The 24894-nt window shown below is 52.0% G+C and overlaps 1 protein-coding gene across 5 annotated transcripts; it reads left to right on the plus strand.

The window, feature by feature from the left end:
- The first annotated feature begins 334 nt into the window (after positions 1–334).
- USP28 (ubiquitin specific peptidase 28) lies at positions 335–24046 on the plus strand. Of its 5 annotated transcripts, XM_044456280.1 has the most exons (25): positions 402–461; positions 537–584; positions 1367–1475; positions 1935–2097; positions 2969–3055; positions 3989–4126; positions 4840–4913; positions 5649–5728; positions 6787–6935; positions 8296–8423; positions 9603–9698; positions 9997–10161; positions 10587–10798; positions 11947–12017; positions 12841–13069; positions 13686–13874; positions 14625–14764; positions 14913–15098; positions 16176–16271; positions 18123–18301; positions 18580–18658; positions 19330–19409; positions 20530–20653; positions 21139–21328; positions 22757–24046. In XM_044456280.1, the coding sequence occupies exons 3-25, from the start codon at positions 1402–1404 to the stop codon at positions 22930–22932; spliced, it is 3105 nt and encodes a 1034-aa protein (XP_044312215.1). In that variant the 5' UTR covers positions 402–461; positions 537–584; positions 1367–1401; the 3' UTR covers positions 22933–24046. The 5 variants fall into 5 exon arrangements, with proteins under 5 accessions (XP_044312216.1, XP_044312215.1, XP_044312219.1 ...); XM_044456281.1 differs by lacking the exon at positions 537–584 and having other exon boundaries at positions 335–461; XM_044456284.1 differs by lacking the exons at positions 402–461; positions 537–584; positions 1367–1475; positions 1935–2097; positions 2969–3055 and adding an exon at positions 7222–7297 and having other exon boundaries at positions 3997–4126; positions 4844–4913; positions 5652–5728.
- The last annotated feature ends 848 nt before the right edge of the window (positions 24047–24894 follow it).

A 24894-nucleotide genomic window follows, 5' to 3' on the forward strand; every position in this document is an offset into this window, starting at 1 on the left:
TTAGAACATGATAAACATGTCAAGAAGAGTTTGTTTTTCCTTTGGAAACTTCTCTCACTTTTATGTCTCAGCTTCTGCTAAAATTTGGACTATTTCAGTAGCATTCATGAGAATGTCATTCCTATTCTAATTAATTTCCTTTTTGTACTTTTCTAACACTTCCCCCATCTTTATACTTAAGAAAGACAAGTGTAAAATGCAATTAAGCCCTGATTCTTCTAACTTCTGCCCCGCATAAGCGGCTGATGCACGGTTGCTTGAAATACCTAATCCCATGCAACAGGCTATGTTTCTCTGTTGCTAATACTGTTTTGCCCTTTGTCATTAGGCTGCTGATGGGAACCTGTTTCAGGCTGTTGGCTTCCTCACTGAGGGCTATGCAAAAGGGCTAGGCCAAGAAGTCGCTGCCGCGGAACCCTCCGACTGTGAAGGAAGTGTGCTTGGCAAAGAGCAGGCGATCAGTAAGTGCTTCCCGCCTCCCCCTGGAGTGGGCTTGTCACTGCTGGTTGCATTTCTGATGGAAGGTTTGGATGCAGGCTGTGAGAGCGTCGCTTGAACATTCAGCTGGGGATAATCAGAGACAGGTAGGGGCCCATTAATAGCTGAGTAAGATGAGCAGTATGGATCACTCCATCTCATTTTTATGATGATGAGAGAAAGGGCACGCCGTGGCGCTGAGAGCAGTGAAGCAAAGGACAGATGATTTAGAACGGCGTGTTCATCCGTTCACAAGAAGGCAGTTCTGTTAACTGGCTGGCTAGCAGTTTCCATTTATTTCACTGACTCTACCCAGATCAGAAGCACATGCAGACCTCCAGCCGCACGCTGGCTTCCAGAGTGTTACAGTGGGTCCTCAGCATCCGCGTGAACTCAAAACCTTTTCCTGGAAGGACTTTTATAGTTCATTGTATGTTAAAGGCTCTGCGTCAGGGCACTGTTTGCTTCTTCGTTATTTAGATTGCTTTATGTAAAAAAAAAAAAAAACAAAATTCCAAGCAGTTCATATTTAAATATTACAAATGCCATATAAGTACATTATTATAGACAATTCCAATTGCAAGAAAGAATGAATGCAGGACGAGGAACGGTCGGGCGGTGCGGCACGTTCATTGGGTGCCTCACTGGGCACCGGCTGCAGCGTCTGCGTGAGCGCAAGCGCAGCCCCTCGTCGTCATTCGCCTCCTCATCACACGCTCGCAGCAGGTGCCTTTGCCAGTGTGCCTGGAACGGAAGGCCACTTAGAAGTTCCTACAGAGAACGCTGAGCATCCCCTTGCGAGCCGGCAGGTGCCGAGGCCAGGGAGAGGGGTGGCGTCGCAAGGAATGCTCTCCTCCACCCGGAAATTGATGGTCCCCTCATTCTCCAGGCCGAGCTGACTCGCCGCAAAATGGCAGTGCAGATATGCACGGAATCAGTCCTCCCGGACTCCAGGATTTTGGAAGCCAGATCGTGGAGAAGGATCCGAGTGCAGCAGCGTATGTGTAGACTCCCTGGTGGCCTCTGAAACCTCATTTTTAAAGCAGCTTGTTTCGTGCCCTGGCACAATTCTCTGCGTCCCTGCCGTGCCCTCAGCCAAGTGATCCCTGGCAAGATCAGCCCGCTCCCTCTGCCGCAGTCTGTGGAGAAGAGCCCAGTTAGCACCTCCGACCCCTGTGGGACACGCGGGTTGGCAAGGGTTAAGCCCCCCCATGAGCCTGCTGCCTCCGGAAGGTGCGCGGTTCTGTCCGGGGCAGTCGGTGCCGCTGGCGAGATGGGCTGCCTTTGAGTCCGGGGAGGTTTGGTGGGGAGAGGTGGGGTCCCTGCTGCTCCCAGGGCACTCGCGGTCTGTAGACTGAACCAGCCACCCACGCCGTGCGATGCCGCTAAAGCCTGGTCCCTCCTTGCGGCCCGGCACGGCTCCTGGCGGTCACCGATTGTGTTTTGCTCCCTGCCAGAGGCCACGAGCCCAGCATGGCCGAAGGCAAGACCTGCTCCAAGCGGAAACGGTACGAAGCCCTGGGAGACCCCACTGCTCAGAACGACTGGAGGAGGGTCGGCGACTGGCCAGTGGGGCTGAAGAACATTGGCAACACCTGCTGGTTCAGTGCCGTGATACAGGTAGGGGGCTGCTGCTCTTGGGGGCTGCCTGCCCGGAGCTGCAGTGGTGCAGTGGTGGGTGTCCAGCACGCCTGGGGGCGGCTGCAGCTGGGCAGCAGGGTCCTCGTGTCGCCTTTGCTTTCTCCCTGATGTCTCTGAAGTGGGAGCTGCTCAGTTGCTTCCACTTATAATTGCTCCATTATTTATCTGAAGTGCTTTTGTGCTGCTGCTCAGCCAAAAAGGCTCCCAGAGTGGCTTTCACGTCAGTTAGACAGGAGAGGCCGCAGGCCTGAGATCTAAAGAGATGCCGTACCTAAGGAAAGAGGCGTGGGGAGGGAAGAGGAGGAGGTAAACAAGAGCCTTGGGGCTCTTGGGTGGGATAAAACTGTGCTTCAGACAGACTGACTGGGTTCTATTAGCAGGGCTGAGAGAACAGCCCTTCCGCCCTCTCGCCTCCCTCAGTGTCGCCTGCTGATGGCACGGCTGCTTCGATGCAGGCACCACACGTGTGCGCAGGGGGACCTCGTCCTGGCTCCTTCTGAGGCCCCCCTCCCTGTTTGGGTTCCATCTTCTTTAATAGCTGCTGGTGGGCAGGATCAACTCCTCTCATAGAAGAATATAAGCATTTGGGAGGGTTTTGGCATGTGGTTATGCCGATCTAACTTGGTGGGGGTGCTTTGAAGTCTGGCTGGGGCAGCGGTTTCCTCCGATACGATTGCAGTTCACTGCAAGACAGCAGTTTTCACTTATTTTCCGGGCAGAAAATGCTTCTCTGTTGGAAATAACTTTTGAAAGTCCCGTGACCCAGAAAGGGGGTGTACTAGGTTGAGACCAGAGTGCAGGTTTGCTTGGACTGGATGAAACTGGGATTTAATTCAAGGGCTTTTGTCAGTCTTTCTTCCAGCTTCCAGAATTCCGACGTTTAGTTTTCAGCTACTCCCTTCCAGTCAGGGTGCTTGAAGGCTGCTGCAGCCAAAGTGTGAGTACAAATTGAACAAAAGCCAGGCACTTACTTGCCTTTCCATGTCTTGCTGCTCTGTCATTCTCTTCTAAAACAGAAAATGCCTAGCTGGATTTCAGTGACACGTTTTTTGAGTTGGTCACCAGCACAAACTTGAAGGTGGCTTCTATTTACAGACCTTAGTCGAAAAGGATTTTGGGAGGACCAGTGTCTCTGGCCTCTTCTTGTCTGCAGTAACGAGATCGTAATTCTAATCTAATCTAAAAGGCTGTGTTTTAATGGCCATTAAACAATGTGCTACATTACGCTGCTCTCCAACTTTGAGCTGTGGCTTTGACAAGGATTGAAAGTACCAAGTCTCCTTGAGTGTTGCTGTGACTGCCAAGCGAGTACTTCAGTGTCCCCATGTATGGACTTCACGTTGCCTATGGATTTGGCCTTGTATTTCTGTTAAGGACTTAGGAGACCTTGTCCTCTGGTCACATGATCTTTCAGATAGCTTACAAGAAAGCAGAATTAATAAGAGGTGATTGGCTCGTCTCCTGGTGACAAGATGGTCATGAGATTGGGGGCAGGGGGGATGTTAAGACCTTCCTGTGTTTTTCCTGTTGCTGCCTGCACGGGAAAGTCCCGGGTAAAAGCACATGCCCCTTTTCCCCCCCTTGGCCGTGAAGCCCGCGATTGGCTGCACGGCTGCGGCCTGCAGGAAGGCACGCCGTTTGCAGATGCATCCTGGAGGCTTTGAGTCCTGGGGAACAGCTGAACTTGCTGCACGAATCGGATCCTCTGAGTAAACATCGGACAGCTCCTGCTGCAAAGGCGACTCCGGCACGTTCTGCACCTGGCTGTGGTCGCCTGCCTGGCCGTGTTACGTGGTTGGCCGGCGTGTGTCACAGCGAAGCCACTCAGGTCGTCATTTCTCTGCATTTCGTTGTGCTCGTCTTCGTGCAGGAAAAGCGGAACGTCGCATTCATGCAGGAGCTCCGGAATCTCTTTGCTCTGATGCTGGGGACAGTCCACAAATTTGTTGACCCTTCTGCAGCGCTGGAACTCATCCGAGACGCATTCAGATCTCCCGAGGAGCAGCAGGTAACGTGACGCGTGGGGCTTATCCACACTGTGCCCTCTGCTTGCGCCACGCTTCGTAGGTCTTTGCTGCTTCAGATGTGAGGGCAGCTGGACCCAACACACGGTGGCACTTTGACGTGAAGCAGGGTGGGGAGGAATTAAAAGCACAGCCAGGGTAACCAGCTCTGTGTCCTGCCTGCGCCATTCCACCCGAACCACCCCCACCATTTTTTCCCGGCAGGGGTGGCTTCCATTTTGGATGCTCACGGGGGTGTCAGATAGTTTGGGGCAGGGCCTTTCATCTGCATCTTTCCCCAGAACTGTTTGGCCTGCCATTGCGGCTTATGTGGCCCCTTGCGTCCTGTGCTTTGGACATCAGTGCCTTTTTTTTTTAGAAAGAGCAGCTCATCTGAATAGACCCAGACTCCTGTGCGATGCTGAGAACTCTCGGGCATCTCTGCCTGTGCGTGAAAAAAGCCATACGTACATTTGGTTGGCCTCTGCCGCCATAAGAACAGAGTCGCTTCCGCAAAGCTCTGTATGCACATAACCATTAACTCTTCCCTTGCTTTATGTATTCAGTTTCTGTAGGGCCCTTTAACATAAATATTATCAGCTGCTCTTGGTGATAAAGCATGACAAATCAAAGCATAATGATTTAACTGCAAACTGGCGGCATTAACATCTCCCACCAGCTGTCATCTTTGTTTCTCTAATCTCTGGATTTCTTCTAGCAAGATGTGAGCGAGTTTACCCACAAATTTCTGGACTGGCTGGAGGATGCATTCAAACTGGCGATGAATGTTAAGTGAGTCTAGAGAAACTTGTTTTCCCTATTTGTTTGTGAGATAACCAGAAATTCGAGCACCTACCCCTTCATTTAGCACTGTGAGATAATCATGGTATTTCTCACCATGTGCTGCAGCATGATCGGAGGTAAGTGTGAGATCTTGAGCGACATAAAAAGCTCTAGGGATGGGGAACACATGATCTTCCAGATCTTGGACTGCAATGCCTATCATCCCTCACCGTTGGCTGTGTGAAGTGGAGAAAGGGGAAGGGAAAACTAGAAACAGATGTGTGTGGAAGGACCACAGACTCAGTCCCGGCACGAAAACCATTTCCCAGAGAAAAGCATGCACTCCGAGGCAGCATTTCCCTTCACTCCTGCTCTGTGCTCCTCACCCTTGCAGGCGTTATTTTGCCCCCAGTGAACTTAGGATTCGAGGGGGAAAGCTAGTCGAATGCAGTAAGCCTGAATTTGCTCACTCCAGCTGTAGGAACCCGGAATAGTGGCGGGGGGGGGGGGGGTATGGCATTTTTAGGTAGTGGGCATAGTTTTGCTTCTTGAGTGAAAACTAGACCCAAATTGAACCCTTAAAATGAATAGAAGGCTTTAAGAATGCGTCTCCTGCCCCTGCTATGGGCCACTGTCACTTGTCGTTTAAAGCGTCTGAATATTGTTGATAAGACAACGCTTGTGATACGATCCGTGCGCCTGCATCCGGTGAGCTAAGCTTGCTGTCATTTCCCTTTTCTGAAGCAGTAGTTGCCAGAATAGATCTGAGAACCCAATGATCCAACTTTTTTATGGAACTTTTCAAATGGAAGGGATTCATGAAGGTAAGCCGGAAGAACTTGTCAATGAAACTTTTGTCTGATTTTTATTGTAATAGGGGGAGAAATCCCTGTGGGCTGATTTAACCGAAGAGGAACACGGGCTTTCTCGCTGAACTCCACAGAGCCCAAAAGTGCTTGGTTTCCAACTATAAATCCAAGCTTCCCCACATGTGTTCTGTGTGAGGGATCGTGGTGAGCCTCAAAACAGCTCATGGGTGTTCCTTGGGGTGGGCTTGGTCTCCTCGAGGCAAGTTGGTTTCACCTTGCTGCCTCTGCGGACTGATGTCTCCAGGGGTCAGATGCTCAGAGGCAGAGGTCTGGGGAGGGTTTGGGGGCCGGATGCAGCGGTGCTGTGGGAGCAGAGCAGGGTGTTCATGCCCAAGTGGTGAGCTCTTTGACTTCAGAGCTCCCTCCCCGAACCCTCGGATCATTCCTGGTCAGAAGAAAAGTCTCTTCCTGGGTCGGGTGCCCAACCGTGAGGTGGCTTCCCAGCTCCAGGAATTTATGGATGAGGTGTGTTATCTAGACCCGCTTCAGTCCTGCTTCTGGGACAGTGCATGTCTCCATTACCAGGCAAGTCATGTTTTCTGGATGGATTACAGTCAGCTAAAAATTTAAAATGCCATTTCTTGCCTAGGTGGATGGTTGACACTGGGAACTGAGGAGGAGAAGCGCGACAGTACAGCTTATTCGTTGCATAAAGAAGGCTCTGATTTGAGGCCAGAGCAGCTTTGTTCAGACCGAGCATCTTGGGGGAACCAGGGGCTGGGAAATGCCTTGTGGAGCTGCTGCCAATTGGCCCAGGCAGCACAGGTTGAAAGGGGCCCAGGCGTCCTTGGGGAGCAGCTTCCCTCGCCTAGGAGTAACATCACATCGTGTGGTATCATTCTAACCATGTCCTCCAAGGCCAACGAGCGAGAGAAAACCCTAGAGCAGTCATCAAGAAGTCTAAAGCATTGATGAGAAATTAGGAAGTCTTGCTTGCATTGGCTCCAGTAGCTGTTAAATATCTGTGGAAAGATTTTCTGTTCATGTTTTTGATTTTCTCCCTCCATGTTCAGGCGAGCCCTTTTCCAAAACTGAGACCTTTGGCCAGTATCCCCTGCAGGTAAATGGTTATAAGAACTTGTACGAGTGCTTGGAAGGAGCTATGGTAGAAAAGGAAACTGAATCATCGCCTTCCGGTCAGTCAGTGAAGTACAGACAAGAGGTTAGTCATACACACTTTGCTAATTCATAGGCAATACAGAGCAAAGACCATCTTGGCTATTGAAGATGCAAAAACTGTAAAATGCAATTTAAGTGCAAGTTTTGGATGTGATGACGTTAATGGCATGTGCCGTATTTCGTGGCTGCCGTGATACGCAAAGCAAGCATGCCTGCACTGTAGAATCACCAATGCCTGTTGTCCCGTGTAATCCGTGTCAGACATTTACCTTGTAAAGGTCGTCCTATGATGCGTAAGTGTGATAAAAGTGTGTCTCTTTCTGTTGAAGCCTACCCGTACCTGAGTAGGGAAGAACCTCTGCCTCCATATTTTTGAAGGGCAAAAGTACAGTTCTTAACATTATGGTATGCTCTTTTGTGATGTCTTTTCCCTGTTGGTATATATTGCACTTTCTTTTTACGTTTCTAAACACAATTCTGCTTCCCGTGATTCTGTTGATTTTGGCTCTTAATTTAAACCATAAACGGATCACATGCTGCTTAGCTTTGCCATTTTAACAATATGAGGCATCTTTTTATAAATGCGTAGTGGGAAACACAAAAGTACACGTGCCACTCTGCCTGTTGCAGTTTAAGAATGTGGCAAAGGGCTTTCAAATTACAGAAGGAAAATGTAGCATCTGGTAGAGAACTTGGAAGAGGAAACTGTTCCTGGATGGCACGCATACTTAAAACATTATATTGCAAAATAACAGGGAGCAAGTCTCTCATTAGACCCCTTAAAGACTTCTTTGTATAAGTGCTTGAATTCAGTGTGACTACGATTGTTGTCAGTGTGTTCAAGCAACCTGTGGTCCTTAACAGATAGGGCACATCTTGATGGTGAGGTAAAGCTTTTGGCAGCATCTGAAGAATTCAAGAACCACAGCAGAGCTAGCTACAAATAGCTTCAGCGGGGAGGGTATGCCCTACCTTTCTGGCCGTAGATTACAGAAATCTGTTTTAAGCTGGAAATGTTGGCAGCATTTTTCCACTTTCCTTTGAGAGCAGCGGAAGAAAAACTGCTTGGACCGAAATCTAGTTGAAACAGCCCCTGAATAGCTAGAACCATCAATAACCATGGCTGAGGTGTGGGTTGTGCAGGAATTCTCTCAGTCCTGAATATCCCACGAGATCCACAGTACATCCAGCTTACTCTGAAATTGGCAGTTGGCAGCATTCTCTCTCCCAGTGCGATGTTCTCTAGAAAGGTCACTTTTGTTTTGTGTCTATTCTGGGTCCGACGTGCTAAATGTTTCCTATAATTTGACGCTGCTTATGTGTGCACTGCATCACTGAATCAAGAGAACTGTTTGTAATCTAGTGCCCCACAGTCTTGGAAACGGTACATGTTTGTCTTCCAGCGCTGGTTCACAAAGCTTCCTCCGGTGCTGACCTTTGAACTTTCCCGGTTTGAGTTCAATCAGTCACTCAAACAGCCAGAGAAGATCCACAACAAGCTAGAATTCCCACAGATCATTTATATGGACAGGTAAGATACCGAGTTGTGTTGTATACAAAAGCTCCAGACTTGAAGGCCTGCTAGAGAAATAGTGGCACACAGCTCTCTTTTGTAACATATTTCCAGATCGCCTTCTCTGCTCGAGTGAGAGCTTGAGGCGATCTGGGGTAAGCTCATGAACTGATGGCATATGGAACGCAACAGGAACCATTGAAAATCAAAGAGCAGCCTTATTTTTAAAACCTTAACGGAGCAATATAGTTTTTCCTTGATGTCCGGGGTTTTTAATTTGTGTAATTTATATTTTTTGTATTTGTATTGGGCACTATGTTGTCTATTTATGTTTATGTAAGCCATTCCGAGGCGTTAAGAGATGGGACGGCATATAAAACTCCAAATAAATGTTTAAAGGCCAATAACAAGGGAGCCAATCTGACCTCCTTGAGGAAGGGGCTTCCATAAATTTGGATACCACTACAATAAAGGCCCGATCTTCCTGCCCCAGAACCTCATCTGTCCATGAGGTTGAATGAAAAACATTTTCATCCTGGACTAACCAGAAGAGGTTGTACTGCCACTGCCAAGCTGCCCTTTCTCTTCCCAGCAGGAAGGACCTCCCTTACCTGGACTGAGCTTCCGCTCACCCATCCATACCAGTCCGTCTCTACTCCCATGCAGTGGTTCAGGACTTCCATGGCCCCCTTGACATCAGTTGATGGAGTCGGGGACCTTGATGGAGGCCATACACCAGGCCCTGACCTTATGCATTCATTTAGAAAGTTAGAAAGATACTGTGATAGACACTGAGAAGTCTGTAAGAACCTACAAAGACATGCTCCTTTACCTAATACCTAGTACCCAGTGTGGTTTATCCGCCGGTGCTTTTTCTGTCCCAAGACTGGGCCTGAAGCCACACTGAGAAGAATTCAGATAGTTTTCATCCTAGAAAATCTGGAGTAGTGATGCCACCATCCACTCCAAAACCTTCCTTAGAAGAGGGATACTGACTGATAAGTATCAAGGCGGGCAGGAGCTGGTGAAGGCGCAGTCAAGGTCTGACCTCTGGCAGCCTCAAAGAAGCTGGAGTGGGGCCTTCTTCCAAGGAGGCATTTAGCGGCACCGCCTAATTGTCTAGTCCTCTCTGAGAGCTTTATAAGCCAGGCTGGGCTTGTACTTGTGAATGGGGCAGTTAAGGTATTTCTTCTTTAGGTTCATGTACAGTAATAAAGAGGTTATTCAAATGAAGAGACAGGAGAAGAAGAAACTGAAAGACCAGATAACTGTTCTACAGCAAAAACTGGAAAGGTAAGTTACCTTTTTCTCTCGGATGTCATACTCTCATCTGCAGACCGCATCATGTAGCACGCTAGCATCCCTCTCCCGGACTGCCAGCCTAACCTACCTTACAGGGTGGTGGTTAGGATAAACGGGGGCTGCCCAGCACCCCTCACAGGAGAACAAGCAGGGCACAGATGCAGAATAGCAGGCATCCTCCTCAGTTGGGCAAGATGGGCTTTGCCGTGGGCCTACGAGGGGACAGGCCTGGGGAAGGCAGAAGGGACATGCCTCTGAAGGTGTCTCGTTCTCTCTGGGCCTCTTGCAGGTATATGAAGTATGGGTCTGAGGCAGGCCGCTTCCCCTTGCTGGACATGCTTCAGTCCGTGCTGGAATTTGCAAGCACGGGGCCTTCATCCGTTGCCCAGGCGAACGTGCTGGCAGAACCCCAGGCCAAGCATCAGCCTTCAGAGATGCCCCCAGCGCAGAGCAGGTAAAGCGGGCGTTCATGGAGGGGGGCTCCCAGCAGACAATCAAGGTGAACTCACTTCCCCAAAGCGACTCCCTGCATCTAAACCGAAACTTTGTTTGTTTGTTTATACAAAATGCAATACAGCATCCAGAGATAATATATAAACTCAATCTTAAAACACTGCTAGCATTTAAAATAATGGGAAAATAAAAAGGATTTGCTCTGGCGCCAAAATGAAAAAAGCATCAGCACCAGACACACCTTTCTGGGGTAACGAAACAATACAACTCCAAGCAAGCAAGATTGAAGTAATTCTGCTTTGGAGGCCTGTGCTCCGAAAGGGCCAGAATTACATGCTTGAGCTTAGTCCCTTCGAAGTAGCTTTGCGGTCGCATTGGCTGGGGGCGCTGGCATCGGCTGCCCACCTCCACCTCTCTCTCCCATAGCATAACAGCAGCGCAGACGGAGAGCACCGAAGATGCAGCCACAGCAGGAGATCCGCCTCAGCAGGAACGAGGAGAGGAGTGTCTTCGGCCATCCCGATCGCCCATGGAAATACCAGACTACCCAGCTCCTCGAGTGATCACGGAGGATGAGATGAATCTTGTCAGAACCTGCCTGCAGCGATGGAGAGAAGAGGTGGAGCAAGACATAAGAGGTCAGGGCCCAGTGAGTCATTACGTGAGAACGGAGGAAGTGGCGGCCACAGCTTTTCTTGGGGACGTGCCGGACCGGCCCTTGTCCGAAAGAGAACACCGAACGACCGCTGGCAGCAGTTGCATTCAGCTGCTCGTTCTGAATCCGGTGCAGTGTGCGACTTCTTTGCAAGCTGGGTCATGGTGCTTGGTGCCCCAGGCCTTGATTATCCTGCAGTGGCCGGCACATACCTACTTACGGGGTTTAAATTCTGCCTTTTTCTTTTAAAAAACTCAGGCGGCTTATGTCATTCGCCCCCCCGCCCCGCTCTCAGTCTTGCCTGTGATGGGCTGAGAGTCCGTGGCTGGGCCAAAGTCTCCCAGTTGGCTCTGCGACCGAGCAGGGACTAGGCCCCACGCTGGCTCGCAGGGCTGCCGAGGAATGGCAGCAGGTGGCCCTTGCTGCAGTGGGGGCTGCCGTGTGAAGAGAGCAGTGGCCTCTGCAGGCTCCTTAAACCGTGATCCACAATCCCAGGCTCAAATGGGCGCGCATGGTTTGGATTTTAGTTTGGGGCCTCCACCTCGTAGCATCCTCGGGCCAGTCACGTGGCCTGCACTGAAGCCCATTTCACTCAGGGTCTCCTCAGAGCAGGCACAAAGCGTGAAGAAAGTGCCTGGGTCGTTCCCTTCTCTTGCTCGCTGAGACACCCGTGTTAGTCGGAGTCGGAGAAGCACGGCACGTTTCGTGGGCTTGAGCACGCCTGCAGGAGGGTTGCCTCACGCGAGGCTTCTAGGAATGTGCTGTGTGCTGCCTCCCCCGCTGTCTGTCGGCCATTTTGCCACAACACGGGAACCTGATGGAATGGCGCGTTCGGCAGCCTTGGCATTTTCCCAATTCCTTGAGGCAAGGGCGGGCAAGCCGCACCCCTGACCCGCACGTGCATGCGGCCCCCGAGAGCACCCTCTGGCAGTGGTGGTCCGCTCCTTCCTTGGCTCCCTGTGTGAAAACTAGGAGAAAAGTGGGTGGCAGAAGGGGGGGCACAGCCACACTTGCATGGCCCACGGACCCCTGCGCCTTCAAGGCTATTGTTGATTGTGGAACTTGCTTCCCCACCTTTACACATCAGAGGGCAGCTGCCAACATGGCGGACAGAACTGTTTTGATTTACAGATTTGAAGACCTCCATCGCGCTGCTTTCCCAGGCTATTGACCAGGTGTACTCGGACCCTGAGCTCTGTCAGGTAAGAGCCCCAGCATGCCCCCCCCCCTTTCTTCTTTCCTTGTGCTGGCAATGAGGGCTGTTTGCTGGATTCCTGGAGGAGCTGCTGGAAAGCACAGCCCTGCTGCTCTGGAGCAGGTGAGTAATGATTGCAGGTGACCCAGAGACCTTCCTTGTTTTGTGCTTGGGTTACCCATATCTTGTATGCCATGTCAAAATAGACTGCAGAGTTCAAGTGAAATATCTAGTTAAGCAGGAAATCTGAGCGATGGACACATTTTCAAATTCTGTATACTATCCTGCATGTCGTGGAATTTCTTTGGGCTAGAATGGGATCAATTATGCCTAAGAAAATGCTTCCTCCAACACAGGGTCTGGCTTTGTGTCTCTTTTTCTGCCTTCTGCCAACTCCTGTGCTACTTGCAATGAGCTGTGGATGTTGGGGAGTTTTCTCCCTCCAAATAAAGGCTGAGGCAATTCAGCTATTTTACTGAAAGAGCTAGAACTCTTGCTCAAAGGAGCTCCCATCGCCTTTGAATGGATGCCGTGTCTGTTCGGGATGTAGTACATTTATGAAGTTTTTAATGCTTTTGCTTTTCCGGCAACTGGCCCCTACTTGGTGCTGATCAGTTAAACATGCTCAGGGCTTTGCATCTGCAGTCAGCGTTACCACAGCATTAACTCCGGGCCACGCCTTGCCAGCATCTCGGCGCCACTGTGTGCACGGACAGGTCCTCGCAGCCACGGCAGCTGGGAACGCGTGGCTGAGTCTGCCCTGAGTCGCCTTGCTTCCCCTGCGTACGAACAGGCCTGTTGCTCACTTGCATGCACATGTGTGTTTACAGGTCCCTTACCACTTGCACGCCGTCCTGGTCCACGAAGGCCAGGCAAACGCTGGCCATTACTTGGCCTACATCTACAACCAGTCCCGACAGTGCTGGCTCAGGTATAACGACATCTCGGTGACGGAGTCATCCTGGGAAGAAGTGGAAAAGGTCTCTTTTGGGGGCATGAAGAATGTCAGCGCCTACTGCCTGATGTACATAGACAAAAAGCTGCCATGCTTCACTGCAGGTGTGTGTGTGTCGCCTCGGCCGGTTGGCTCTCCAGGCCGTGCTCTGCCTCGCACAGGGCTCTGCTTGTGGCGCGCGGCTGGTCCTGGGTTAGGCAGCGCTATCATACCCATGCGGTCAGTTCTCGGGCTTCTGGAAAGGACGGACACGGGGCTTGATAGCAACTGACCAGAACGGATGGTGTATCAAAGCCGATGGAGCACCTCCGGCTGCAGTCGGCCGCCTTACCCATAACAGCCACCCACAGCCCTGTCGCGCGTCCCCATGGGTAGCTGGTGTCCCCGCTGAACTGCTTGTCAGGCTGCTGCTGCTGCGCCGGCACGTGGGGTGGCTGGTGAGGACGTGAGCCACTTCTCCCTCCGCTGGTGGGGAGCTGGAGCAAAGCGGCTCTTCCTGGGACCTCCCGTCTTGGTGGCTCTTCATAAGTGAGGGAGTAGAGGAGGTAGCAGTGGGTTAACTTGCTCTTCTGTCAGAAGCAGGGCCAACTGTACCTTCAGGCCATTTTAACCACACATTCTGGCCAAGGTCCTCAAAACCGGCTTGCTCAGGAAGTACTTGGAGGGGTGATGCAAAGGCCAAGTGGAGCCAGCGCAGCCTTACCTATTTCTTCTCGGTAGACTGTGAGGGTCAGACCCAGAGGGAAGTCCGAGCTCTGCCTGTGGAGCTCCAGCGTTACATAAGGCACAACAATTTGAAGCTGGAACAGGAGGTGGCGGAGTGGGAGGAGCAGTCCTGCAAGATGGCCCAGGTGGATCAGATGGCCCCCTCTGTGGACACTCTGTATCTGTCTTCTGACTCGGGACAAGGTGAGAGATGCTGCCAGTTCCTTCGCAAGCCATTTTCAGCATCGGTCCACAAAGTTGTTGGGAGTGATGGCACAGGCTGGTGGGGGGCGGGGGGGGGGGGCAAATAGCTAAACAAGTTCTGGCCCCCACCCCATGCTCGGGGTAGGCCCATAACTGTGTGGCAGAGCACAGGTTCTGCCTGCAGCTGTCCTGGGTTCAGTTCCCAGCACCTCAAAATAGACCCTTCCCGGTCTGAGCCCCTGGAAGATGGGCATCATCAGAGTGAATTGGATGCACCTGCGGTCTGAATCGTGCTCTTTGCAGATTTCTCAGGCCACCACTCAAGGGAAGCATTGTGAGACACAAGGTTTCATGTGAGCATCTTTCAGACACCAGTTCTCTTGGTTTTCAACACGCTGCGCGGTAGTTAGGAGGGGAATAGTCAGTGGAAGGTGACTTTCTTGCTAGGCTCTCCAAAGCTGTAGTGTCTTTAAAAAGCCACTCCTTTGCTCAGGAGCGAAATCGTTTCCTCCTGGAAGTGCGGCCTTGTTTCCAGAGCTGGAGCCAGCTTATCATGAAGGCCCTTCTCTGTTGCCTTTTGCAAGAACGGGTGAAAGCGGGAAAAGCCTCCAGCAGAGTTATGGAGGAGCCAACAGTGTGCAGTGTTGATGCTTCTGTGGTGCCTCGTCACGGAAGCCACGTGCCTTGATGCTGCTTCAGAGACCATGAGGACCGGAGAGCAAACTCTAAGCCACTCGTTTCCCTCCTCAGGACAGTCTAGCCCCTGTGAGTTTGGGATGAGCTCCCTCTCCTCGGAGCACGCCAGGATCAGCAAGGACCAGACAGCTGAAGCCATCGCCAAGACCGTTGACGCGTATGAAAAGGATGGTGGGCAGGTAGCCCTGGACAAGGTGAGAGCCGCGGCGGTTGGGCAGCCGGGCGCCTTCCTTTGCGGTCTCGCGGCGACAGGCCCTTGCTCTTCGCGTTCTTCGGCCGCCTGCCGTTCGTCGCGAGCTCATCTCTCCTCTCCCTTGCTTCCCTTTCTCTGTGCTGCCGCAGTCAGAGGAGGCAGACCCAGTGAATGTCCTTCCCGAAGGAGGCGGCCCTCCAGCTCAGGCGGAAGAGCGGCAGGATGGGACGGGCGGGGCGCCCTCCGCCCTGCCCAGCTCGCAGATTTCGGAGGTGGAGATCCCCAGTGTGGGGAAGATCCTAGTTAGATCGGATGCTGACGGATATAATGAGGAGGTACACGGCCATGTGCCTGTGTGTTTCTGCCGTGAGCGTGGCCGGGGGGCGGCGAGCTGCATTCATTCTGAGCCGTGCTAGGCTAGGCCGGATGGGTCTCACAACTCAGTTACGGGCTTTGCTGGGGGCATGTTCCCTGTTCTTTGGTGTTCTCCATCTCCTGATCCTAAAAATATTGGAAGTGCTCCTTCAAGAGAAACCTCTCGAGCCATTTTTTCAAGTAACTCTGATCTCTTCCGGCACTCCAGATTTTATATCTTTTGAGACGGGAGGGTCCATGAGGGTCCATGAGTAAAGTAAATTTGTAGTAAAATTGCACTGCCAGCTCTTAACACAGCTCCTTTGTTCTGAGGCCGCGCTTGCCGGGTCACTGTGTCCCCGTTGCTGAGCTTCACTCTGGCCTCTGGCGATGGGCTGGTCACTTGGCTGGCCGGGGGCTCTTCACTCTGGACCAAGCCCGCTAAAGGGCACCCATGGAGGGAGTCTGGGGCAGCAGCTGGCACTCTGGGCTCCCGTGCAGCTCTCTGACAGTCCGGCAAGAGTTGCACATCCTGACCGCTTTCCTTTGCGTGGACACTCTCAACTCGGAGCCTGCTTTGAGCGGCGGGGCTGGACCAGATTAGCCTCACCGTGTGATGGTTCTGGCTGCTGGGGCACGCAAGGAGCCGGCAGGGCTTGGGGCTGGGGATCGTTGGCACGTGAACACGGCCTGACCTTATAAGCCGGGTTGGGTCATGGCAGAGCTCGCGTAGGGAGCCGTGGTGCATCGTGGGAAAGGGAGCAGGAAGCGGGTCATGCCTCTGGACCCTCTCCCAGCGCCTTCATAGGCACTCAGACCACAGCGGGCAGAGGGTAGTAAAACTGGTTCTCCAATCCGGCACATGTGCCGCCAGACACCAGCAAGCCTATAAAAAGGCATGAAACCTTCAGCTAGAACCTTGCTGTTCTGCTTGCTGGTCTCCGGACAACGTGGCATAGCTCAGCCCTTTTTCTCTGTTGGTAGCAGCAGCTTCTTCCTTTCTTTCTGTCTTCCTGTCTGTCTGTCTGTCCGTCCTTCCTTCCTCTTCCTCGTGGCAGGTGATGCTCACTCCCGCCATGCAAGGCGTGATCTTGGCTATTGCTAAAGCCCGTCAGACCTTTGATCGGGACGGATCTGAAGCAGGGCTAGTCAAGGTACGGCTTTGCACGTGGGCATGCGAGTTGGCCTCGCCGGCACGCAATGCGCCAGGCCCCCAAGGAGCTGCTCTTCCCTTCCCACCCTGCGATACCGTGCTTCACGGAATGGGTGTGCCATCGGAGGGTGGCGTCCTGCAGCATGAACTCGGAGGGCTTGAGGAACCTCTGGGAGGAGAAGCCCTGTCAGTGTTGTCCTTCGCTGAGATAACAGGCCTCCAGGTTTCTGGCGCAGACATGCGCCTGCATGCGCGCACACAGTGGATTAATCTGGATTGAATGGGAGGAGGGGAGAAAGACCAGGTTTCCATCCGTTTTGCTGGAACTTGGAAAGGGATGAGGCTCACATGCTGAAAAAAAGACTGAAAACCGAGAGAATTGTGTATTCTGTCACAGCCACAGTCAAAGTAGCCAGATCAGAGCTGGGCTGGAGTTAGCAGAGACACTCTGCCAGGCGTCGTCTGTTCATCTCGGCAGCATTGTCGGTGGGAGCAGATGGGCCAGAACCAAGGGGACTGGCAGTCTTTTTCCCTGGATTTTGGATCACCTCACTTTAAGTTCCCTGCTCCTGGTCACTTCTTTTTGATAACCAATCGAACGTTCTGTCTTCAGGTTCTAGACTGAGAGCTCAGAGACCCCCTGTTTGGTCGCAGGGCTTGCTGTCCTTCAGCTGTGTCTTTAGAGTCCTTTGGCAAGTACATTAGAAATGGCGGGAGGTCATCTTTACTGCCTCCTCCTAGCCAGGAAGGTAGTTTGCAGAGCCAGTGTGGTGGTGGTGAAGCTGTGGCACCTTCCGGTATCCGCCGGTCTGCTCTCGCAAGCCGCAGCACCCCCTATGGGTGCAGCCTGGCACCACTTCCGTGCTTGACTGTCAAACCGTGCCTAGTTTGGCCCTTGGAGATGCTGCTTTGTATGATGCCCTTGGGCTTGGGACCTGGTTACCTAAAGGAGTGCTTACGTCCATATATACCCTTCCGCCCCTTGAGATCGGTGGCAGAGGCCCTTCTCCGGGAACCCTCTGTGAATGACATCAGGAGGGTGAGTACCCGGAGGAGGGCCTTCTCTGCGGTGGCGCCCCACTTATGGAATGCGCTCCCCAGAGAGGTCCGCCTGGCGCCATCATTATTTGTTTTTCGGTGCCAAGCCAGGACCTTTTTATTTAAATGTTAATTTAATTGTTAATTTATTGATTTATTTTAATAATTTCTCGCCAGATTGTCTCCAATATTTTATGAAATTGTATCATTTATTTATGTTTGGAAGCCGCCCCGAGGCTTATGTGAAGGGGGCGGCATAGAAGTTCTCCAAATAAATAAATGAATAAATAAATAATGCCCTGCCAGATGTTGTGTCCAGAATCCCTGCCAGCAAATTGCAGAGGACCTGGGAACTGTGCAAGAGGATCTGGGAGGAGGAAGGCAGATCACAGGCTCACAAAGCAGGGACCTATCATTCAGTTAGTCTGAAAATCCTCTTAACATGAATTATCCTTCATTAAAGGATTGATTAAATATATTTATTGAGTATATTAAATATATAGCCAACACTTTAATTACTGGTTTGGAAATGTTGTCCATCGGGCAGTCCCTCTGAACCACCAAGGTGCTCCTGCCCCAGAAGGCTCGCCTGGTGCTGGCGTTGGTGCACCTGCTCCAGAGAGAGCTTCCGTGGGGCAGAGTCGGTGCCCTGTCACAGTCCGCTCTCCAGCCGCGGAAGCGCTTTGTGACTGCAGGCTCCACGGTGCTTGGAGCATGTTCCCCACGTTGCAGGGGTGGTTCCTCCTGAGGAACGGCCACCTGCACGTGGATTTATCCTGAGCCTGACTCCCGCGTTTGCAACCCCTGGCTCCAGGCGTTCCATGAAGAGTATTCCCGGCTCTACTCGCTGTCCACAGAGGCCCCAACACCACAAAACGACCCCCGACTTCAGCATGTCCTGGTCTACTTCTTGCGGAACAATGCCCCCAAGCAGGTGGTGGAGCGGACCCTTCTGGAGCAGTTTGCGGACAAAAACCTCAGCTTTGATGAAAGGTTTGTTCAGAGCAGTTGATCTGGACCCCACTCAATGCAAGGGCAAGTAAAAGAGGGGCTTTGGGCAACGTTTGGGGCATCGCAGGACTTCTCTTCTTGGGCTTCGTTTGGGACGGGGCCAGTATCCGATAGATCGCAGATCGGTGTGACAGAGCGCTTCTATAACCCTTCGAAAAGAGATGCCGTGAGGACAAGCAAAATGTGAATACTTCTCCAGCGGCGTTCTGTGGCTTCTGACCATTGCTGCACTTTGTCATTCTCCTTGTTCCCGTGACCAGGTCAATTAGCATCATGAAGGTAGCACGAGCCAAATTGAAAGAGATTGGTCCTGATGAGATGGACATGGTTGAATACAAGGTAAAGAACCTTTGCCCCGAATCTTGCTCCATCCAGAGCTTGTCATGGGAAACTTGCCGCCAGGGTTTGGCATCCCAAAAACTGTGGGAGGAGGTGCTGCCCTTGCACTTTGAGGAGGAAGGTGTGTGTTCACAGACCTGCCAAATGTGTGTCTAGCGGTGCCTGTTCCAGTACTGGAGCAGGATATAAAATACAGTCCAATGCATGTTTGCTCACCTCTTTTCCTAGTGGGAAGAATAGCCTGCACCTGGATATTAAAAGACAAAGGGATCGGGTGTTGGATGCTATCTTGAAGTTAGCCTTGTTTCTCCTTCCTTAACATATATGTGCTGTTCTCCTGAAAAAGTGATTTGGGCTGCTGTTTTCGACACTGCCTAGATGGAGGTTTTCTGCTGTGCTCGGTTCGAGAATAAGTCACTGCTCTGCCTTGCTGTGCCACAGCTGAGGAACTCTTGCAGATTTGCAGTGATAGCGCTTTGATAGCTGATATTCTCCCCAAAGCAGTTAATTTGCCTAGAAGATACCATCTCTGTCCAAAATAATCTGACTGATAAGTAAGCTCTTACGGCAACCGTCTAAAAACTACAAGAGGGAAGACACAAACGAGGTGCCAGCGAAGCTGGGCATGTTGCGCCATTGAGTGGACTTGACCTTTTTCTCTTTCCGCACAGGAGTGGCACGAAGACTACAGCCTGTTTCGCAAGGTTTCAGTTTACCTGTTAACAGGGTTGGAGCTCTACCAGAATGAAAAGTATGTTCCTTCTCTTCTGAATACTGTGTAATTTGGAGTAAAATGTTTGGAGTAAGCTGATGTACCTAAAGTCTGTATTCTTCGTGCTGGTACAGAAGGCTGAAGCACGTGGGTGGTAGAAATGCCACCCCTCTAGTGAGAAATGGTTTTTTCCCCCACCTTGGGCAGTGTTGCTCAGTGGACAAGGTTCTCCCTCCATCAGCACATGGCCATAACGGGCTACATATTCTCCTGAAGGCTTTAGCAAGCCAAGACAGAGAACACTCAAAAGATCCCAGCGGGGACCCGTTCTTGGGCGGTGAGGGACTTCTGAAGCTTACTACTGTTTATTCGTCCTCCCTCCCTCCCTAATCTGATCGGTGGAACGCCGCGTCTCCTGTCGATGCGCTACAGACACCCGTGAGACCTGTCCACTGCAGGTTGCCCTAAGTGGCCCCGCTGCAGTCCGGACACTTGCGCTTGGACCAGGTTTTGGCACACCCCATAAAGTGGCCTTGCGGGGGTAAACTCAGCCTGGCTGGTCCCGCTCCTGGTTCTGCCTCTTCCTTGCATGTCCTCTTCGGGTGGGCGCCACTCGGGCGAGGCTTGCTGCGCACGTCCGGCCTGGTGTGGGGTTGACACTGGTGCGAGGTATCCTTCCGCCGCCTCTGGAACGCAGGAAAGCAAGCCAGCCTTCCCTGTCCACAGCACACTCCCATCCCACTCCCCAGACCTGAAGCCACAAGGGTCGTGCCCTCCCCACAAGTCTCTGGGTCAGCCTTCAGTGATTAACCCTTAAATGGCCATTGTGTTGGCCTCTGTAAGCTTTGATTTCTGGGAAAATCCTGTCTCTCCTTCCTGAATGCATGATTTGTCCTGGTGTGTTTCAGCACTAAATGTGCTGTGCCAGCTGCCTCACATGGCCTGGTAGCCCTCCAAATATAGCGAGGGTTGCAGCGCAAAGCTGTTCTCTGGCACATTTGTGCCCCCCAGGCGCCCCAGTTGTTGTGGAACAGGAACTTCCTGGATGTTGAAAGAAAGTCAGCAGATGCTGGTAGAGAGGCAGGCAGGTGCCCATTAGGGCTGGTGTGACTGAGCCATGTAGTTCATGACAACGTGCCCCCTTTCCTCATCCGCGAAGGTTCTGTGAGGCTCTGACTTACCTGATTTATGCCTACGAGAGGAACAAGGCCCTGTGGACGAAGGCGCTCAGCAGAGCCGCGGACACATCCCTGATTGCCCTCTACAGGCGGAAGTGCCTCCTGGTTGGTATTGGCCAGATGGCTCCCCACTCCCCGGGGAGCTCAGGGGCAGTGCTCAGCTTGCAGAGCACTGCGTTGTGGCTTCCTGTGTAGCTTCAGGCGCAGACCCAGTGTTGTTTGGAGGTGGGCTTCTTCCGACCCCTGGGCGTCGGACCTGTCGCCCTCCGGGGCGGGTGGTCCACAGCCCTGGGCACAGCCAGTGAGGTGAGGCATGCAGTGACTGCAGCCTGTGGAAATGTCAAAATCTTCTTGGGATGAGTAGCACCTGCAGCCACCTCCCAGTCCTTCTCTGTCCCTTCCTTTCAGCTGCGGGTGTCACAGAAGCAGCAGGCATTCCTCCCTCAGCTCCCTTCCCAGGGGTGGGGGAACCAGCAGCTGAGCAAGAGCAGCCATCTCCAGCCTACACCCTAAACCCTGGCACAGCCTCCCAGGGGCCGCAGAGCCCTGTGGAATTCTCGTAAGCCATTGCTCCTTTCGCCCTGCCGCAGAAGCTGAACGATGCTGCTGCGACTCTGATCGAAAGCAAAAGCAACGCAGACGAAGGGATGAGAATCCTGAATGAGCTGATCATCCCCTGCGTCCAGCTCATCATAAGTGACCCCATGTCCAAGGACGACCTGCATGCCATCGAGCTCATGCGCAACCGCTGGTTTGCTTATGTGGAAGAAGTAATGAATGGTAAGAAGCGTACCTTGGGCTTCAGGCTGGACGACTTGCATGGGCCTGCCTGGTTTTATTTTCTTCCGATTTTTGTCCGTTGCTCAGGCGAATGTCCAGTGACGTTGATCTCTAGACATGGAGCTTTACTGAACAGACCGTCCTGTTGATTTGACCGTACCTGAATGTATTCAAAACATAGGATTAGATGGCTCAGTTCCTTACTTTTTTCCTCAGTCGAAATTTTGCTTGCTTCTCAGCTGATGCGCTTTCCTCACTATTGTAGTTCTAGCAAGTGAATCGATGCAGTCTGTTGTCCCAGCCTGTTTTCTTGCATGGTCACTGGTGAGGAATGGCAGAAAACATTCCTCTGGGGCCGGAAATCATTTGTGTGTCCAGAAATCTTGACCAAGGACTGTGTTTGTGCAGGATGCATTGATGAAATGCATTGATTTTAAAAATCTGGATGCAGCGTATCAGTTGCTACTTCAGAGTCTGAGAAATTAGAGGGCTGGGAGAGGCAGTGATATCAAGAATCTTTGGCTTTGGTGTTTTGCTTAGATGTTCATAAATCTGGAATCTAAGCCGTTGTGCTTTTTTGTATAGATTTAGAAAAGTAGATTTTGATTAACTTTTTACACTTTAGCCAAGAAAGAGGAGCCTGTGTGATGTCAAAACTTTTGTTCCTGAGTTGCTCTTCCAAAGTGGAAATGAGAGGTGGCTGCAGCAGTAGATTTCCATTCACTTGTGACCTGGGTTCTGCTTTCCCAGCAATTCTGGACATTTTAATTTCTTTCAAATCTCTGCTTGCTGTTCTGTTCTGGTTTAGCATAACGTGCCCCTTTCCCTCTTTGCCATAGCCTGTATTCCTGTTTTCACTTCAAGGAGTGTGTGTGTGGAAACTTGCTTTTTAAAAGTGCTTTCCACACCGGCATTAACTGCCCGGTGAGGCACTGCAGAACTGCTTGGGAAGGACAAGGGCCATTTCCTTATGGACAGACGGCTGGCTTGAGCCACCTTGGACGATGCATGTCACGATGGCCCAGCTGCTCTGCACATGCTCTGCACGATGCCTGCTGGTGCGTCTCGGATGTCCTCCCTGCCGTTGGCACGCGCAGACGCTGCAGGAGGAATCCTGCTGGGAGCTGGAAGTGCTGTCATGCTGCCCGGACGAGGGTTTTGCAGGCCCTGCTGGGGCCCCGTCAGCATCCGCCCTGCTTCTGCTTGCAGGCACCCCGGTTCCCCCTTGCGCCTCTTGGGACAAAGCGGGGAGAAGCCCCGCCCGAGGCCCCAGAGAGCCACCCCAGCCAGGAGTGTCGGCCGTGCTGGCCTGGGCATCCTGCACCTACCTGGGCAGGAAGGTGCTTCCTGGGCCCTGTCTTTATGCTTCAGCGGGCTCTGCCAGTGCCTTCAGGACTCGCTTCCCCATGCTTCCCCCTTCTCTTGCAGCTGAAGTGAAGCAGAAGCTGGCTGAGCTGCTGCCCCGCCTGCTAGATGATTCTTCGGAAGGAGTTGTTCTGAAAGAGCCGCCCAGGATCCGCCCCAATTCGCCCTACGATCTCTGCAGCAGATTTGCCGCGGTCATGGAGTCCATTCATGAGGCCTCCACCGTGGCTGTGAAATAGAGTCCGCCGAGTCGGCTGCACTGAGCCCCGGAGGCCGCTGCCGAGTCCCGCGGAGGCCGCCTTCGGGAGAGAGCCCAAGTCGGAAGACCTCAGGAATGCTGAGAGGAGCGTGGCACCTTTGGCGTGCGTGCACTCGGGCCGGCACTCCCCGGAAGGCGCCCTGGGTTCTACAGTCGGGCATCACCGGTAGTGCCGTTCACCTTCACTCCCCGCGAGAGCAGAGCATATGGGGGACATTTCTGTACAACACGATCAGTTTTAAACTCAGCATTGGACTTACACTTTGCTGCGGTGCCTCACGTACACGTGGTGTGGCTGGTTATTGCATATGCTCGTCGCAAGCCTTCTGTGCACACCCTGTTAAATGCGTTTGACACAGACACTGGTCTTCTGATGCGGCGCGAACGTGGCAGCCTCATTCATGCAAGGGAGCGCGCCGGGGCCGTGTGGCTCCCCCACATGGGTCAGCATGTAACCCGGGGCCCGTGTCCTGTTCTTTCAACTAGATCTCGGTGACGTTGGAGGAGAATCGGTTCAGGGAAGAAGCCAAACTGGATCATAGGTAGGCACTTAAGAGCTGCGCACACTTACCTCTGGGGGAAAACCCCTTAAAACTTTTGCCGGGCTATGAATTGAGGCTGCCCCAGGTGTCTTCTGGAGGGGAGGGAGCAGCCCGTGCCCTGGTCCCCGGAGTGTCGCTGTGCGCAAGTGGCTGCACAGGCAGCAGCTGCTCCTTCCGCTAGGGGAACATCATGGTGCTGCCAGCGTTGGGCGGGGGAAGCGGGGGGCAGAATTGCAGAGCTCATTCCAGCACAAGGAAGGAGACGGGAAACAGGAGCCCCGGGGAAGCGGCTTTCTCTCAACTCCCAGCTTTTTCCTCCAATCCAAATCACCGAATTCTAATTACAGGAGTTTTATTGGTGGAAATAAGTGCACCAAAGTCAGGGCAAGTCCATTTTTAATAGCGCGAACTGTAACTAATGAATTTTTCCTGAAAATATTTTTAAGTGGCCTTTGTTTTTATTGGAACACAGACAAACACAGGATGTAAATGGAAATACAGATTTGGTAAGGATTTTTCTGGCTTGAAAGTGCAATAAAGCATTTTACTCTATTTCAGCTTGGGACTTTTTTTTGTTTTTGCTGTTGAGGTGTTGGACTACAACCTTTTCGCTTCTCTGATCCCTGGAAGTGTATCGTAAAAGTTTGCAACGAAGCTACTTTACAAGGACTCGCTCCTTGAATACCCAGAGAGCCTTGGGTTACATCTCGGTTGCATTAAATTAGGGGACAAGTACTTCCCGTTGAAATGTGTCTCATGTTTCTCCTGCTGACGTTGGTCTTCTGCCACTCCAAAAAACCTGCCTCAGAGGGGTAAAGTGAATTATTCCGCAGATACCTTGGTTGGCTGTGGCAAGTTTCAGAGAGCTTGGAGGAAGCTGTTCTTTCCCAAGACACTCTGGCACCCTCGGTGCTGTGATCGCCTGCCACGAGCAGCGAGTGGAGTCCTGCCGGGCTACCGTGGTCGTGAGCCTCTTATTATACCAATGCGTGGGCCAACATTACTCTGAGAGACTTGCCGAGTCAGTCAGCAGAGAGCCTGATCCTCCTGCCACAAAACAAGCTTTTGGCTATCGGATCAAAGCTGGAACTGACTGCTGCTTATTCAACCCGTTCTTGACCTGCCCAAGAAAAACGTTGCATGTATCGCACTGTCAGAGCTTCGGACTAGAACTGATTTCTGGAAGTTCAGAATTGCTGCTGCTTGTCCTTTCCCAGTAGGCATGATGAAATATTCTTTCTGCTACTGGTTAAGATGACAGCATTAACCGAGGCTGCCGTCTTGTCCACGCTTAGGAGTAAGGCCTAGTGGGCACAACATTTGTCTGTGCATTCAAGAATTACTTTGGAAAGCATGAGAGGTTTGATTCCTGTGAAAAGCAAATATAGGCATTTCCTTTT

This window comes from Varanus komodoensis, unplaced genomic scaffold, assembly GCF_004798865.1.
Source record: "Varanus komodoensis strain SLA01 unplaced genomic scaffold, ASM479886v1 scaffold83, whole genome shotgun sequence".
NCBI lineage: Eukaryota > Metazoa > Chordata > Lepidosauria > Squamata > Varanidae > Varanus > Varanus komodoensis.

Excerpts from the sequence above, each read along its gene's own strand:
- USP28 (XM_044456281.1), top strand. The coding sequence starts at position 1,402 with ATGCACGGAATCAGTCCTCCCGGACTCCAGGATTTTGGAAGCCAGATC. Across the intron at positions 5,729-6,786 it reads AATGGAAGGGATTCATGAAG|GCGAGCCCTTTTCCAAAACT; the intron begins GTAAGCCGGAAG and ends CTCCATGTTCAG. Across the intron at positions 13,875-14,624 it reads GTCTTCTGACTCGGGACAAG|GACAGTCTAGCCCCTGTGAG; the intron begins GTGAGAGATGCT and ends TTCCCTCCTCAG.